We start from the raw sequence: 17,302 nt of genomic DNA on the forward strand, positions 1-17,302 counted from the left end.
AGGTTGTCTCGCGCCGAACGGGGGGGGGGGGTTGAAAAAAAAACAAAAACGTTTCGGCGCGGGACAACCCCTTTAAGCCGCTTGTCACCTTCAAGGCATAAGGAACCTAGTGATGCATTGTTGTGCCGAACCAGGGATAGCCGCGGAAGGATGTGTAATTGTAGTGTCCCAGAATAACATTCTGGACCGCTCCATAATTGTCATACATGTATTGCCTGATGTTGATGCACTGTTCAAAACTGTCATGTCAATTTTCTGTATATATGTTGCACAGCTGCGGTGTCTGAAGGGTTAACTCCCATAAAATCATTGCCTGTCAGCTCTGCTACTGAATGTATCTAATCTACTGTGTCATGTGGTACAAGTAAGTGATAAATGTGAGTGTCTGAGAACGGGAAGAGATCCATCTTCGGTTCCATCTTCAGGAGGAGAGAGTGCTAGCACAAAGCCGCATTGAAGCACCTTTAGCTTCCATGTTGGTGAAGATGGAGGAAGAGGAGCGACTTCCTGTAGTGTCTGGAGTATGGATGATGTAGGGGTGAGTCCTTTTCCAGAGAGAGAGAGCACAACAAATCCCAGTCACTAAAACAGGTACCTGTTCACACTACAGGCAATAATTTTTCCTGTGTGGCCGTCCGCCATTAGGATCACCACATAGAGGTACGTATTTGTGACACCTATGTGGAGAATATGCGGGGTACATCTAGACTAAGCCTTTTTCTTCAGTAATTGCCTATCAGAGTGTAGGTGGAGAGACCCCTACCATTTACCTCCTCCGGAGTATACTTAATGTCCAGGACCGGTGACATATGGATAACATGGACTATAGGGCCATATTGTTCCTGTGTGTTTTTCCTTCCAACCTCTGAGCTTCTGCCTGTAGCTACTGCTGTGAATAATACCTGTAACTGCCTGTAATTTCAAGTTGATCTAAGTAAAGTTTTCCGGGTCTCAACCGTTCCTGAGGCCCCGAGATACGATACACAGTGTTTATTACTCCGCCCTACAGAATAACGGTGTGGGAACGGTGGCGTCAAGACATTTTATATATATATATATATATATATATATATATATTTCTACAATCATTCCCCTACGTGTTACCACTCGGATACACTGTGACAAGGACTAGGCCATACACAAATCTCAGTGTTAATTTCCCTGAGCATCACATAATGAGTGCAGGAAGGGCTGTGTACTGCAAAACACAACAATGCTCTATGATCCCCTTTATAATCTCAGGGGGGCCATTCTTGTGGCTATGAGGGTCTATGACTTGGGCTGTAGTTTGTTTTGCTATGCTAACGATGTGCTGTATACAGTTGTATATATACAGCATTGACTTTAACCCCTTCCCGTCACAGGAAATAAATGTACGTTCTGGCAGAGGGGTACTTAACGCAACAGGACGTATATTTACGTCCTGGGGATAGCGTAAGATTAGAAGAGATCTCGTGCTATCCGGCAGCAGGATCCGTCTGTCACCGATAGCCGGCTTCCCGCTGCAACAGCGGGGGGGTGCAGCGGCCTCCGCTGTTAACCCCTTCCCTTCCGCGATCTATGTAGATCGCGGCATGTAAGGGGTTCACAGAGGGAGCACGCTCCTTCTGTAACATCATCAAACTCTCGCGATGAAATTGCAAAGAGCCCGATGTGTTACCATGGCAACAAGATGCCAGATACAGGCATCCTGCATTGCCAGTGCCTATGATCGCTGTAACAAGCGATAAGGCATTGCAGGACAGAAGTCCTGCAATGCCTTTTCATAGCGATCATAGGTGCTATGGTGCAAGTCCCCCACAGGGACATAAAAAGTGTTAAAAGAATATAAAAAGAATGTAATAAAAATGTAAAAAAAAAAAACATTTTGTGCTTTTTCCCATATTAGCATAAAGTTTTATTTTATTTCATTAAAATCCCACATATTTGGTATCATCATATCTGCAACAGTGCATTCAATATATTGAACACACTTTTTATCCTGCACGGCAAAAAGCATATCGTTGTAATCGTACCGACCCACAGAAAAAAATGTATTGTGTCATTTATGCTGCATGACTAACGCTGTAAAAAAACAACCAAAAAACTATGGCAGAATTGATGTGTTTTCTCTCCCTGCTCTCATAAAAAAATTAATAAAAATTTTACAATATAGTCTATGTACCCAAAAATTGCACCAATAAAAACTACAGTTCACCACGTAAAAAACAAGCTCGTATACAGCCATGTGGACGGAAAAATAAAAAAGTTATAGCTTTTGAAAAGTGGAGATGAAAATCCGCCAAAAATCATTGAGTCCTTATGCCCAAAATAGGTCATGTTCTTAAGGGGTTAAAGGCGGTTGTACAGTTTTTAAAAAGCTGCTTTCTTCTTCCAATTGTACCACCCTATCTACAGGTTGTGTCTGGTATTGCAGCTCCAATCCATCGCAGTAAGTCGTGCTGAGCTGCAATACCACATATAAGCTGTGGTCAGGGGTGGCACTATTTCTAGAGGAAAGCAGTCACGTTACTGTAGTTCTGGACAATCCCTTTAAGGGTACTTTTAAACGGGATGACTGTCAGGCGTTTAACCCCTTCACCCAAGAGGACATAATTATATGTCACCCGGGTGTGGCATTTGTATGGATCGGGAGTCGCATGGCTTCTTGTTCCCCCCTGTGAACGACACCCCTCTAGTCCATTTCCTATTTTTATATGAGACCCTCTGCTGTGTCTTCTGTACTCAGTTGCTCTTCTTGTCACAGTCTTCGGTCTCTTTCAGGTAGTCTGTTGTGTAGATGTGAGGACACGGACAATGTTAGCGCCCCCATCAGAGACTGAACCCCATAACACTTGTAACTGGGGACAGGAGAAGACAGTATGACGTCTCTTTAGGTGGAGCTATGTGTTCAGCTTTCCATATAGAACCCCCTATAGTTCCTGCCCCGCAGCAGATGCCTCTATGTCTTTGAGGGATGATACACGTTATTAGATACTTTTGGAATATTGGGCGGCAGCGATCGCTCTAATCATAGCTGCCGTGTAAGGAGAAATCCAGACAAAAGACAAACACCGCCATGTAGATGATAGAATTCTTTATTAGAAGAGCAATAAGCAACATTGTAATGAAATATTACCAGCCCTTTAATTAATGACACAAGGAGCACAGTGACCCTCAGGTCAGGACTGGTGGAGACCACAGAACGTGCTGCGGTCCTTCTGGCCACTCCACCATTGTCCTGAGATGAGAGCCACTGGCCGCAAAGATCCAGAGGAAGGCGAAAACCCCCTCGGAGAGTTCGACCTCAGGGGGACAAAAAATTCCTTTCTGACCCCAGATGTGGCGATCGGCTGTCACCCTGGATCCAATCTGTCCTGCTGCATATTGCTGTATATACGTATGTAATTATAGGCTGAGAAGAGCTGATACTGTAAAGACACATATATAGTCTGCTCCGAAGAGCTTACAATCTAAGATCCTCGGCCCTTCACATCCCGAGCTCTGGCGATAGACCCTTCCTGCCCTCTGTTTTCATCCCCTTCCTCCCTCCATTTTTGGTCTCAGGCCTCAAGCCTTTTTTGCTGTTTGATTTCAGCCTTGGGCCCTTTCCGCTCTCCTGTTTCAGCCTTGACCCTTCCTCTCTCCGGTTTTGGCCTCCAGCCTGAAGCCCTTTCCGCTGTCCGGTTTCGGCCTGGGGCCCTTTCCGCTCTCCGGTTTCTGCTTCGGCCCTCTCCGCCCACCAGTCTGGCCTTGGACCCTTCCTCTTTCCGGTTTTGGCCTCTGGCCACAAGCCCTTTCTGCTGTCCAGACCTTTCCTCTCTCTGGTTTCAGCCCCAACCCTTCCCGCCCATCGGTTTCAGCCACAAGCCTCTCCTCTCTCTGCTTTCGGCCTTGGGCCTTAAGCCCTTTCCGCTCTCTGGTTTCAGCCTCGACCCTTCCCGCCCACTGGTTTTGGCCTCGGGCCCTTCCACTCTCCGGTTTTGGCCTCCGGCCTCAAGCCCTTTCCGCTGTCCGGTTTCGGATCGCTTTTATGGCATTTTTTGGGGAGCCAAAATAAACAAATAAAGCACTTGGGCTGCATTATTAATCTTTTTTTTTTTGCAGCATTTATTGTGTAGGATAAAAAGTGTGTTCAATTTTTTGTACGAGTCGTTACGTTATGGGGAGGGAAGGGGTTAAGGAAAAGTTGTATGAATTTTTCTTATTGCTGTTAGCAATAATTTTGTGTGTTTTGGTCTTTATCATCTACGTTTCCCCTTATAGAAGTCAGTGAGAATTTTTTTCCAGGTTTTTCCATAGATATAAATGTATTTTATGCGTTTTGCGTACCGCTGACCCCCCCCCCACGCGTTTTCTTACCGCTTATAGCAGACATATTGAGATGTCACCATCAACCCTAAATACATTTCATGTCACCCCCAGTATACAATAGAGGGTACAGTGAGTCTAGAGAGATAGCATCAATGTGTGATTGGTGGGAGTCTGATATCGGGACCCCCAGAATTATCAGAACGGGGTCCGCTGACACTTTCACCACATCTGTATTGCAAGCCCCCTTAACCTCAATAAGGAGTGATGGAAACCCTCGCTCAGCTGTTCTGTCCCCGATCATGAAGGTGAAGTGTCAGCGGACCGCCGGTGTGACCGCTGGGCCATTCCAGGATACGTCACGGATGGAGTAACACTTTTTTCACCATTTTACTCCACTTAGAATTCTTAAAAAGTTTTTCAGTACATTATAAGGTGCATTACATAGCACCATTGAAAAAAAACAACTTGTCCCTCAAAAAACGACCCTCAGATAGCGATCAATGGATAAATAAACCAGTTATGATTTCTTAAAAGTGGGGAGGAAAAAACTAAAATGACAAAAAAAGGGGTTAATAAACTTCCGTATTATTTCTGCGGCGTGCCTATTCGCTCTCCATGCATAACTGCTTTTATATTTTCTTGCTCTTGTTTATTCAGTGCGTGGTGCGTTTTCTGTGCGGCCCTGTTTTATTGGTGTGGGGTGTCTCTGTGGTTATTGCTCCTCTGTAAAGATAGAGGTTGTGATCTGCAGCTACTGAACACTGAAATAGATTTAAAATGTAACTGCCATTTTTAAAAATTTTGACATGTCAGAGCGAGTGCTGCGACCCCCGCTGATCATGGACATGAAGGAGCAGATGTGCTCGCCTGCGTGCTGCAGCCTTTCAGCTGCCATGGCTGCTTGTTGGCTGCTGAAGAGGGATGCTTAGAGGTTTATAGAAGTCTAAGATGGCCAGACATACTGATTTAGGTGGGACAGTCCCGCTTTGGCACATTATATCCCACTGTCCCCAGGGTCACTAAGCAGTACAGCCTTTTGTCCCGCTTTTGGGGCATCTGCTTCCCGACTGGTAATCTATAGGTGCACAAACTGACAGCGGTGTGTGCACCCAGGATCTTCCTTCCCTGACCTCTTCTCCTTGGTTCCACTGGAGAAGAGGAGAAGGGAGAAGAAGTCCAGGCGCACACACTTCCGCCTGCAGAAGCAGCATGCAAAGCAGCAGCGGTGCTTTCAAGACCAGAAGGAGGTAAGTATATCAGTCTCAGGGGGGCGCTATTACTACTGGAGCTAATATAGGGGACAGTATTACTACTGGGGCCACTGTGAGGGGTCACTATTTCTACTGGGGCTAATATACGGTACACTTTTACTACTGGAGCTCCTGTGGGGGTCACTATTACTACTAGGGCTAAGGGCTCCTGTCCATGGACAATCTTGCATTGTGTTATTCGCGGCGATAATCCAGACACGAGTAAAGCAGTGCACGCTTTCCATAGCGCTGCTATAGAAAGCGCAGCCCCCTGTCTACGAGTGGATATCTAGGACTGTAGGCCTGGTGTCATCCTGTGTCCCAGAGTGTGTGTGTCCAGAAACAGAGTCATACAGATAACCTAGACTATAGGCCCGTTGTCATCCTGTGTCCTGGAGTGTGTGTGTAGGAGCGGAGCCATACAGATAACTAGACTGTAGACCCGTTGTCATCCTGTGTCCCGGAGTGTGTGTGTCCAGGAGCGGAGTCATACAGATAACTAGGACTGTAGGCCCGGTGTCATCCTGTGTCCAGGAGTGTGTGTGTCCAGGAGCGGAGTCATACAGATAACTAGACTGTAGACCCGTTGTCATCCTGTGTCCCGGAGTGTGTGTGTCCAGGAGCGGAGTCATACAGATAACTAGACTGTAGACCCGTTGTCATCCTGTGTCCTGGAATGTGTGTGTCCAGGAGCAGAGTCATACAGATAACTAGGACTGTAGGCCCGGTGTCATCCTGTGTCCAGGAGTGGAGTCATACAGATAACCTAGACTATGTGCCTGGTGTCATCCTGTGTCCCAGCATGTTTGTGTCCAGGAGCGGAGTCATACAGATAACTAGACTGTAGGCCCGGTATCATCCTGTGTCCTAGAGTATGTGTGTCCAGGAGCGGAGTCATTCAGATAACCTAGACTATAGGCCCGTTGTCATCCTGTGTCCTGGAGTGTGTGTGTAGGAGCGGAGCCATACAGATAACTAGACTGTAGACCCGTTGTCATCCTGTGTCCTGGAATGTGTGTGTCCAGGAGCAGAGTCATACAGATAACTAGGACTGTAGGCCCGATGTCATCCTGTGTCCGGGAGTGTGTATGCACAGGAGCGGAGTCATACAAATAGCTAGGACTGTATGCCCGGTGTCATCCTGTGTCCCAGAGTGTGTGTGTCTAGGAGAGGAGTCATACAGATAACTCAGACTGTAGGCCCGGTGTCATCCTGTGTCCCAGAGTGTGTGTGTCCAGGAGTGGAGTCATACAGATAACCTAGACTGTAGGCCCGGTGTCATCCCGTGTCCTAGAGTGTATGTGTCCAGGAGCAGAGTCATATAGGCTGAAAGATAAGGCAAGACCAAAACATCGTCCGATATATTTGGCTGCAGTGTCCTATCTTTGCCGACCGTAATGTTTTGACGTGGCTGATAATCGGCCATCTGAATGAATACATTGGAATCCAATAGTTCGAGTGGTCGCAATTTTTGCCCAATGTTTTATCCCTGCAAAATAGCTGTGGAAAAATGGTACCCCACCACCTGCGGTGTGACTGGCCAGGTATGGCACAATGGTACAACCCCCCCTGCCTGCGGTGCAACTGGCCATGTGTGGCTAAATGGTACCCCCGCCTGCAGTGTGACTGGCCGTGTATGGCAAAAAGGTGCGGCCGGCGCTGCGTCTGGCCATGTCTGGCAAAAATGTATCCTCCTCCCTGCAGTGCGACTGGATGTGTATGGCAAAATGTTACCCTCCCCCTACCTGTGACACGACTGGGCGTGTATGGCAAAAAGGTACCCCCGCGACTGGCGGTGCGACTGGCTGTGTATGGCAAAAATGGGTCCTCCTGCCTGCGGTGCGACTGGCTATGTATGACAAAAAAATGCCTCCCATCTGCGGTGCGACCGGCTGTGTAACGCAAGCCATAAACTCCTCACCTGCGGTGCGACTAGCTGTGTATGGCAAAAAGGTACCCTTCCCCGCCTGCGGTGTGACTTGCTGTGTATGGCAAAAGGGTAGCTACTGTAGCCTTATACCAACTATTAGTTGATTTAGTTTACCCCTAAAATTGCACCAAATTTGATTGTTATTATTGAGGTCACTACTATCACTGTATCACTTCAGACACTAGAGAGGGAACTATTACTATTGGAACCACTAGAGGGGGCACTATTACAACCTGGGACACTAAAGGGGGCATTATTATCACTAGGGCCATCAGAGGAGGCACTATTACTATTGGGGCCATTGAGAGGGGCACTATTATTACTGGATTCACTAAGGAGACACTAATACAACTAAGGCCACTGGAAGGGCATTATTATTATTGAGGTTACTACTATCACTGTATCACTTCAGACACTAGAGAGGGCACTATTACTATTGAAACCACTAGAGGGGGCACTATTACTATTGGAACCACTAGAGGGGGCACTAAATGGGGCACTATTACTATTGGAACCACTAGAGGGGGCACTAAATGGGGCACTATTACTGTTGAGGCCACTGGTATAATGGAGGTAAAAACATACGCTGTGATACGCCATGTCCCTAGCCACACCCACAAACCACACCCCTTTTACTATTGCCAGTATTTTTTGGTGACAAAGGTGGCCACCCTATCTATGTCCGTATATATTGGACATCATGTGGACTGGTATCTGTGTTCTGTCTGATGTGAATTGCACCTTACACATGTCAGTAATTGCGCTGTGAGTCGGTTGCGCTGTTTTTGCCTCGAATTGACTGGATCTCTAATAATCGCACATCAACTGTTTATTGGCCCCATTTATAGTTCGTGAACATAATTCTATTTAATATCAGACCGGATCTAATAAGTGAATTAACGATGAAAGACACAGGAGGAGTAATCAGGAGACATTATAAGACGGCTACATTTATGACACTGCCTGAAAGAGACTCTGTCCTAGCAACCAATCACAGCGCAGCTTGCATCCTGTGAGAGCACTGTGAGATGAGAGCTGCGTTGTGATTGGTTATTGGGGCAACAAGGAGCGCTTCTCTTAGGGTGTGTTCACATATTAGATTTCACCTCTTTAATTGAATTCAAATTGAAAGGGTGAAATCTACAGAGCTGCACAAAATCTGTCATAAAATACGTAGAAATCAACGGCATGTGAACGCTCCCGTACAGTCAGCCATACAAAAAAGTGCAAAAACATCAGAAGTTGCAGCAAATCTAGATAAACGAATAATAAACACAATGGTGACCGAGCATCGCCATCCGTGATGACAGATATGTGAGCGGCAGAACCGACATCAGATCCTCCAACCTCCTGCGACTTGTACATGTATGATAGACGTGATGACGATCTCACCGAGAGACGACAGCGTAGTCAGCAGATCACTGACTGCCTGCTAGACTGTGTCTAATCCTCCAGTCACATCCAGAGCTGCAGTCACATATATGCTGTTACATCAAGTCTTATCATCCTATCACATCCAAAGCTGCAGTTACAATTCTGCTGTAAAATCGTACCCCCCTCTTTAACTGTAATGCAGTGCATTCTGGGAGACATCAGATTATTGCACAGCACACTAAAAGTCATAGAACACACATCAGCAGAAGCTATTCTGTACAGACACCGAACCAGCAGGAGGCAGCACCGAGGGGGGAGGTCTTACAGCTGAAAGCTGAGCAGCAGAAGTGTTACTGCAGCTCTGGATATGAGTGGAGAATAAGACCTAATGTTACCGCGGAAGTGTGATTACAGCTCTGGATGTGACTGGAGTATAAAACCTGATGTTACAGCCTAAGGGCGCCCACCCACTGGCGTTTTTTTCCCCTGCGAAATTCGCAGCATTTTTTTCTCTGCAGGGGTCTATGGGACTTTTAATGTTAAAATCGCGATCGCGCAAAATCGCGATTTCGCGGTAAATTGCGATTTTGCGCGATCGCGATTTTAACATTACAAGTCCCATAGACCCCTGCAGAGAAAAAAATGCTGCGAATTTCGCAGGGAAAAAAAACGCCAGTGGGTGGGCGCCCTAAGTGTGATTGCAGCTCTGGATGTGACTGGAGTATAAGGGCTGATGTTACAGCAGAAGTGTTATTGCAGCTCTGGATATGACTGGAGTATAAAACCTGATGTTACAGCAGAAATGTGATTGCAGCTCTGGGTGTGAGTTTGAAATAAGACCTGATGTTACAGCATGAGTGTGATTGCAGCTCTGGATGTGATTAGAGTATGAGACATAAGCTGTAATATGGTGCAGTGTCACTTTTTGCTGTGCACCCGGCCGCTCATGATAAGGGCGGAGTTGCTTGATGGCGCCCCCACTTTTGCCTTGCTGTCTTGGCTGGAGATGTGTAGAATTGGGGTGATGAACTCGGAGCTCCCCCCGCTGGTGGCGCAGCACAGACACTGCAGGACGGCCTCGGTGGCCTTGGAGTGGTCCATGTTGTGCTCCTGCGATATCTGCAGGCTGATCTGGTGTATGTTGTGCATGAGGACGGTGGACCACAGGAGGGTCTGCGGCGAGGCGTTGGCCGTCAGCGTCTCCTCGTAGCACTGCTTATAAAGCTCCTGCATCTTCTTCTCGATGAAGCCGTTCAGGACGGAGTTGGAGGCGGGGGCGGAGAGTAGAGTGTGGCTCTCTACACTGGGGGGCCCCTCTTTATCCAGGAGGCCCCACAGACTCACTTTAGGAGGGCTGCTGCTGTTATCAATGTCTGCTGAGAGCAGCACCGGCCCGTCCTCGCAGTCGGCGTCTAAGATGCATCCAGAGTCCACCTTGTGGAGTATGTGGTCGCCGCCAATGTGCAGATCCGGGTAGTTCTTGTAGATGCTGCCGTAGAGGTTTGACCATGAGGTGTACAGATCCAGAGTGGCGTCGCTCAGCGCCTCGCGCTTCGGGATACTTAACGCTTGTGACTGCGCTCCTGAAGGTTCACCGTGGTAGAGCACCTCGAGTTGCCTGCGGTCGGATGAGACGCCCCCCGCACTGCGCCGCTTCCAGGAGGACCTCTTTTTCTCCTGCAGCTCCTTCTTCTCTCCTTTCTGCTCGTCGGCATTTAGCAGCTCCCTGTAGACCGCCGTGCGCAGGAAAGACTCCGACAGCATGGTGGAGACCGGGAAAGTCTGTGGAGAGATAAGAGGATGAAGAGGACTGGAACAGAAGCAGACAATGCTGTACCTGTGTGTCAGTCTATACTGCATTAGTCACATTCTATTCATGAACCAGGAGGCTCAGGATGAAGACTGTTATAGATGTCCTTTGGACAGGCAAGTGCCTCAGAGCAGGGATTTGTGGAAAGACTTTATACAACATTCATGGATGACAGTCTGGAAACTGGAGCACAATCACAAGATGGACAATTTGTGTTGCAGAGTTTAGACTGCACAACTAATGATGCTGGGAGCTGTAGTCCTCCTAGTGGTAATCTTTGACCCGTCACGTGCCGCCCCCTCCTTCCCATGATATAATGCTCAGTTCGTCTTTCTCCGTGTTCCTCTTTCCAGTGACTACTTATGAGAAACAGGAAGTAAGGCGAAGCGTGGTGCAGGTCATTCTGACCAAAGCGGTACGGCCCGCGCAGCACTACAAGTACCAGCAACATGAGGCAGGCCACACAATTGTAGAGTCCAGAGAAGAGGGGTTCCTGTAGATAAGAGATTTGATAAATAGTGGTCAGCGGGTAAGAGACATGGTAAATAGGGGTCATTGGGTAAGAGACCTGGTAAATAGGGGTCAGCGGGTAAAAGACTTGGTAAATAGAGGTCAGCAAGTAAAAGACTTGGTAAATAGGGTTCAGCAGGTAAGAGACCTGGTAAATAGGGGTCAGCAGGTAAGAGACCTGGTAAATAGGGATCAGCAGGTAAGAGACCTGGTAAATAGGGATCAGCAGGTAAGAGACCTGGTAAATAGGGATCAGCAGGTAAGAGACCTGGTAAATAGGAGTTAGCAGTAGGTAAAAGACCTGGTAAATAGGGGTCAACAGGTAAAGGACCTGGTAAATAGGGGTCAGCAGGTAAGAGACCTGGTAAATAGGGATCAGCAGGTAAGAGACCTGGTAAATAGGAGTCAGCGGGTAAGAAACCTGGTAAATAGGGGTCAGCAGGTAAGAGACCGGGTAAATAAGGGTCAGCGGGTAAGAGACCTCATAAATAGGGGTCAGCAGGTAAGAGACCTGGTAAATAGGGGTTAGCAGGTAAGAGACCTGGTAAATAAGGGTCCAGAAAGTAAGGGACTTGGAAAGTAGATGATTTTACTGTAGAACCTGAAAATGAAAGGGAAGGATGTTCTGGCTCCAGACCCCCTCCCTGTTCCCCAGGAGCTCAACCAGGAGCATGGGGGTCATCACAGGTATAATCCAGTCTCAGTCTGTTCAGTCAGTGGCGTATCTGCTATAGAGGCCAGCATACTATGATGCCCAGCACTGACCTGCTTCTCCTGCTTGACACTGTTATAATAGCTGCCTGCAGTCACCTCTAGGGAGAGCTCCATGGATACAATTTATACAGCTCTCATTGAGTTCAGTACTATCCATATGCAATCAGCTCCCTCTAGTGGCAGCTGCAGGCAGATAGAATTATATTCTTTATCATCAGAACAACTGCGCTGCGTCACTTCTACACATAGGTTATACAATTGTGGTGCACAGAAGTTAATGTATGAAATGGATGATCTATGTAGTCTTGTGCTTATGTGTCTTGTCAATGTGTTCCATATGAGTAAATATAATGTGTATTGCATAGCTGCAGCACTGAATGGGTTACAGTCTGGGTTATGTCCTCCGGGTGGAAAATGGTAGCGCCACCGTGACAAGGCCTACATCTAATCCCCGCTGTCCCATAGGCTAGGGCCGCTCCTCGGACGCTGCACAATGAATCAGCACACATAAACTGTAATACAGGCAGAGTACAGTCGCAAGAAAAAAGTAAGTGAGCCCTTTGGGAATCCCTGGATTTCTGCACCAATCATTAATAAAATGTATCTGATTCTAAGTCACAATTGTAGACAAGCACAATACAACTAATAACACACAGGCAGCTGTCCAACGCCCAATCGTGATGGCCAGCTTGAATTTCGGCATGTTCGCTTTATAAGATGCGCAGAAACCTCTGTTCATGTCCGCTATTAGAGAAACACTGACCAAGAATGGTGATGATGGAAGGAGACCACTAAGGAAGACACTGCTGGCCAAAACAATATGGTGGTCTGTCTCATGTTCACCGAGACCATCAGATTCTTCCACAGTGCTTCTGGGAAACATTCTATGGACAGATGAGGCAAAAGTGGAAGGTTTTCTTTTTAGCACCAATGCACAATAGATAGGGAGAACACTACAGACCAACACCAAAACCTCATCCAATTGTGAAGCCTAGTGGAGGAGGTACCATGGTTTGGGGTCATGGTGGAGGAGGCATCATAGTTTTGGGTTATGGTGGATGAGGCATTATGGTTTGGAGCCATGGTGGAGGAGGTACCATAGTTTGGGGTCATGGTGTATGAGGCATCATGGTTTGAGCTATTGAGGAGGAGGTGTCAGAGTTTGGGCTATCGTGGAGGGGACATTGTGGGTTGGGGCCGTGGTGGAGGGGACATCGTGGGCCGGGGCTGTATTGGAGGGGACATCATGCTTTAGGACTATGGTAAAGGTGGCATCATGGTTTGGGCATGGTGGGGGGGACATCATGGTTTGGGGCTATGGCGAAGGTGTTATCATGGTTTGAGGCTGTAGTGAAAGGGACATCGGGGTTTGGGGCTGTAGTGGAGGAGACATCATGGTTTGGGGCTGTAGTGGAGGAGACATCATGATTTGGGGCTGTAGTGGACATCATAGGTTGGGGCTGTGGTGGAGGGGAAATCGTAGTTTGGGGCTACGGTGGAGGTGGTATCATTGTTTGGGGCTGTAGTGGAAGGGACATCATGATTTGGGGCTGCTTTTCTCCTCAGGGCCAGAACACCCTGTGATCAATGAGGGAACAATGAATTCTAAGGTGGATAAGTACATCTTACAGGAGAATGCAAGGGTGGCTGTCCAGGACCTCAAGCTGTAGAAACTTTGGGTGATGTCATACGATAATGGCCCAAAGCATACAAGGAATCAACTAAAGAATAGTGGAGAAAGAAGGTTTGTGTTGTATAATGACCAATCAGAGTCCTGACCTGGCGACACTGTTGCATGACCTGAGGAGGGCTGTGCACACAAGGCATCCCAGAAATAACGATGAACCTAAGCACATCTGCAGGCAGGAAGGGTCCAAAATTCCTCATTGTTGTGAATCTTGTTTGCAGCTACAGGAAACATTTGGTGGAGGTGACTGCTGCTAAAGTAGGATCTACAGATTATGGCCCAAAGCCCACGGACGGATTTTTGCTGCAGAACTTGTGGCCAGACGCCCGCCGCGAATTCCACTGCAATGTTCGTCTATAGCATGCTATGTTAAAAGATTCTTCCATGCCCACGAGTGGCAATCAACTGCGCTTTCCGTTCGTAGGTAAATCAAAGCATGCTGTATTTGGTGCGCAAAATCGCACGGAGAGCTTCCAATTGAAGTCAATGGAAGCCGTCCAATCCGCGGCGATTCTAAAATGTTAATTTTGAAATCGCCGTGGATCTTTGTCATTGCCGGCACGACATGCCCTGCACTGCACATGCTCGACGGCCGAGACACTCGCAGCAGATCCGGACAGGTGAGTATGTGTTTCAGGTTGGGCACCAGGTCTGATTCCGCTGCAAGATTTCGTCGTTGGAATCTGACCCAGCCGTGGCCATGAGGCCTATTACATTCAGTGGTTCAGTTACTGTTCCTCCCTGCACTGTGGATGATGAGCGGTACCGCTGTCTGTGTGTTATCAGTTACACTATGTTGATAATTGTGACTTAGATACAATCAGACCCGCTGTTATTAGTAATCACTGTAGAACCCCAGGGAATTCCAAAGGGTTCACTTACTTTTTCTATACCATACATATTCTAAGGGGTATACTGAGTTTTGTAATGGGGCCCTACGATATCTGTGTACACTGCTGCATTCATCACAGATCAAGGGCCACTTTGTAACCTTGCTGAGATTTTGCACCATTTTCCAGCTCTAATGATGCCGCCTGCAGTGCAAAGAATGGAGGTTGGAGGCAAAAACTAGCAGCAAAGTTATTTCCTTGCACTCTACACTGCACAGGCACCTAAAATAGTTATACAATAGTTAGACTTAGGTGGGAGGTATTTCTTTTTAGAGAGAGGGAGTAGTTGAAGAACGCCTCCAGAAAATCCCTCCCTGCCTATGGATGTAATGAATGGTGGATGACCCCCTTCTTATATGGTGTATATATGGTGTATATAGGTTCGGCATTCCTATCAGCACTCTGGGGGTCATTATTATACAGTTCTTGATATGATGGCTGACTCAGTGACATAAATGTGACCGATGGATAACTCGTGATATCACACGAGTCTCCAATATAAGGAAAAATTATGAAGATTTAAAGGGATATTCCTTTAAGGGATATGTTGTAAGTCCTGGAAAGTGCAGCCCCCCCCCCCCCCTTCCTCTCTCTCACACACACACACACAACCCCGCTGGTTCTGTGACCCCCCCATTTGCTCATTGACGGACGCCACTGTGCCCATAGACAGAGGCAGCGGTACCTAAAGCTGCAACATTGGTCTTCTCTTGCCTGATCAAACCATGTTTCCCCAGCGCCATATTTAGAGTTCATGCTTCTCTTGGCGCTCATAGTGCTTACGCCCCCTATTGGTAAGTCACATTAAAACTGCTGCCTATATACTTAAGATAGCTGCTGGCCGAACACTCATTAAACTGACAACTATCAGTCCTGACTCTCCCATACATATGTACCACTCGGCCGAGGGCGTATGGGTTTTCGTTATTGAGAAGGAAAAATGCTATTGTTAGATACCTCTGCCATGGGCTTATCTCCAGCGGTAACATTCACAGGGCAACAGACCCAAGATTACTATATAACTATGGTAAGGAAAGCAAGCTTACTATATAGATACAGTGCCAGAACGAAGCTTACCATATCTATGTAGTAAGCTTGGTTCCGATACCATATTTATTTAGTAAGCTTGGTTCTAATACTGTATCAGAACCACGCTTACTGCATAAATACAGTACCAGAACCAAGCTGACTACATAGATACTTTATCAGAACCAAGTTAGGAGTCTGCTAGGCAAGCATACTCCAGGTCTAGAGCAAGGTCTGACGGCCATAGAGTCCCGGATGTTCCCCCCCCCCCATTTATCATAGTTTGACTGCAGCCATCAGCCCCAAATTCCCCTTGGCCCTAGCTACCGGCCCACCGACATTTAGCAGAGCTGTTAGAGACAGCCGAGCTGAGCCTGTAGAGGAGTCTGGGGAGGTGAGGTTAAAGACATTTTTCAAACCTGTCCTTGGGGCCGCCCCCGGCATCTAGATGCCCTAGGCACTGGCCCTCTGGTCCCTGATGGCAAGTACGGCCCTACATGTTACTTCTGTATGATGCATATGATTATTACCTTACCGGCTGCCGCGGCGCCCCTTGCTCATCAGACCAGCCGCCGGTGTCCCCTCACCATCCTGTCATGCAGCCGTCCAGCAGCATGTGCCGTCTTCCGCCTCCTGACCCCGAGTAACGAATTATCAGCTCTTCCCTTTTTTATTTTCCAGAATGACGGTCAGAAAGGAGAAGTTCTGCAAGAATCTTTCAACAGCATAACGGAATTAAAGGTAGTTTTAGTCACAATGTCCTGCTGAGGCGCCATATATAGATCCCACAGATGGGGGTGTATACAAGGACGACTAGTGCTTTCTCATGTGACCACACCCAGGCTACAGACATGACCGCGATTGTTACCCTACTTTCCTCAGTCAAGAATGACTTCTACATTTGCATTTACAAATCTCTTCCTAGTTCTGGCATCATATTCAATTAATGTATGTCTCCATGGCAAATGACAGATCCATACAACACTGTCTCATAATACAACCATGAGCAAGAGGCTGGGAACGGTAGCTGGAGGTCCACCTGTAATTCCCGGGTTCCCGTATGATTGCTCCGGCTCACACCTAGCAGCCATACATCACATAATGATTTCAGGCTTGGTTTGCGCCGATGCTGCCGGACTGTCCGTTTCCAGTAAATACAGAACAAAAGAAATTGTGAAAGTGGCTGTTGTCTTACTAGGCACAGGACCTTAAAGGGCCAGTACACCTGTAGCCTGTCTCCCCGCCATCTGCTGTGTGGATTAATGCAAGCTGTTGTCCTTTGTTATCAGCCATTTCAAGCTGAAGGGAGGCTGACTGCAGGACAGATGTTAATAATCTGTGTTTATAACAATCGATGCCCTTCACTCCTCATATACCACTCCCGCGTTGTTATAAGGAGCCGACTGTGGTGGTACTGGTCCTTAAATATGTAATTACTAGCTGATTACCCGGCCTCGCCCGTGTATTTTATTTTCAGACTCGTAAAGAATTTAAATATGTGTGTGTGTGTATATATATATATGTATGTGTGTGTTGTGATTTAATATATTAGCATATGAGGAGGAAGAGGTCGTCTGTGTAATATCTTACTGCATGAGGAGGAGGTGGTCTGTGTAATATATTGGTTTATGAGGAAGAAGAGGTCGTCTATGTAATATATTAGTATATGAAGAGGAGGTCATCTGTGTAATATTAGTATTTGAGGAGGAAGAGGCCGTCTGGGTAATATTTTACTGCATGAGGAGTAGGTCGTCTGTGTAATATATTAGTATATGAAGAGGAAGAGGTCGTCTGTGTAATATATTAGTGCACGAGGAG

The 17,302-nt window shown here is 47.2% G+C and overlaps 1 protein-coding gene across 2 annotated transcripts; it reads right to left on the reverse strand.

Annotated features, from left to right (window-relative positions):
* Positions 1-9,540: 9,540 nt before the first annotated feature.
* LOC136579777 (TLR adapter interacting with SLC15A4 on the lysosome-like) lies at positions 9,541-16,181 on the reverse strand. Of its 2 annotated transcripts, none has more exons than XM_066579842.1 (2): positions 16,020-16,181; positions 9,541-10,629 (listed from the first exon to the last, which is right to left on the reverse strand). In XM_066579842.1, exon 2 carries the CDS (start codon positions 10,609-10,611, stop codon positions 9,766-9,768), a length of 846 nt encoding a protein of 281 aa, XP_066435939.1. In that variant the 5' UTR covers positions 10,612-10,629; positions 16,020-16,181; the 3' UTR covers positions 9,541-9,765. The 2 variants fall into 2 exon arrangements, with proteins under 2 accessions (XP_066435939.1, XP_066435938.1); XM_066579841.1 differs by having other exon boundaries at positions 16,015-16,181.
* Between the last annotated feature and the right edge of the window lie 1,121 nt (positions 16,182-17,302).

The sequence above is a fragment of the Eleutherodactylus coqui genome, chromosome 10, assembly GCF_035609145.1.
Source record: "Eleutherodactylus coqui strain aEleCoq1 chromosome 10, aEleCoq1.hap1, whole genome shotgun sequence".
NCBI lineage: Eukaryota > Metazoa > Chordata > Amphibia > Anura > Eleutherodactylidae > Eleutherodactylus > Eleutherodactylus coqui.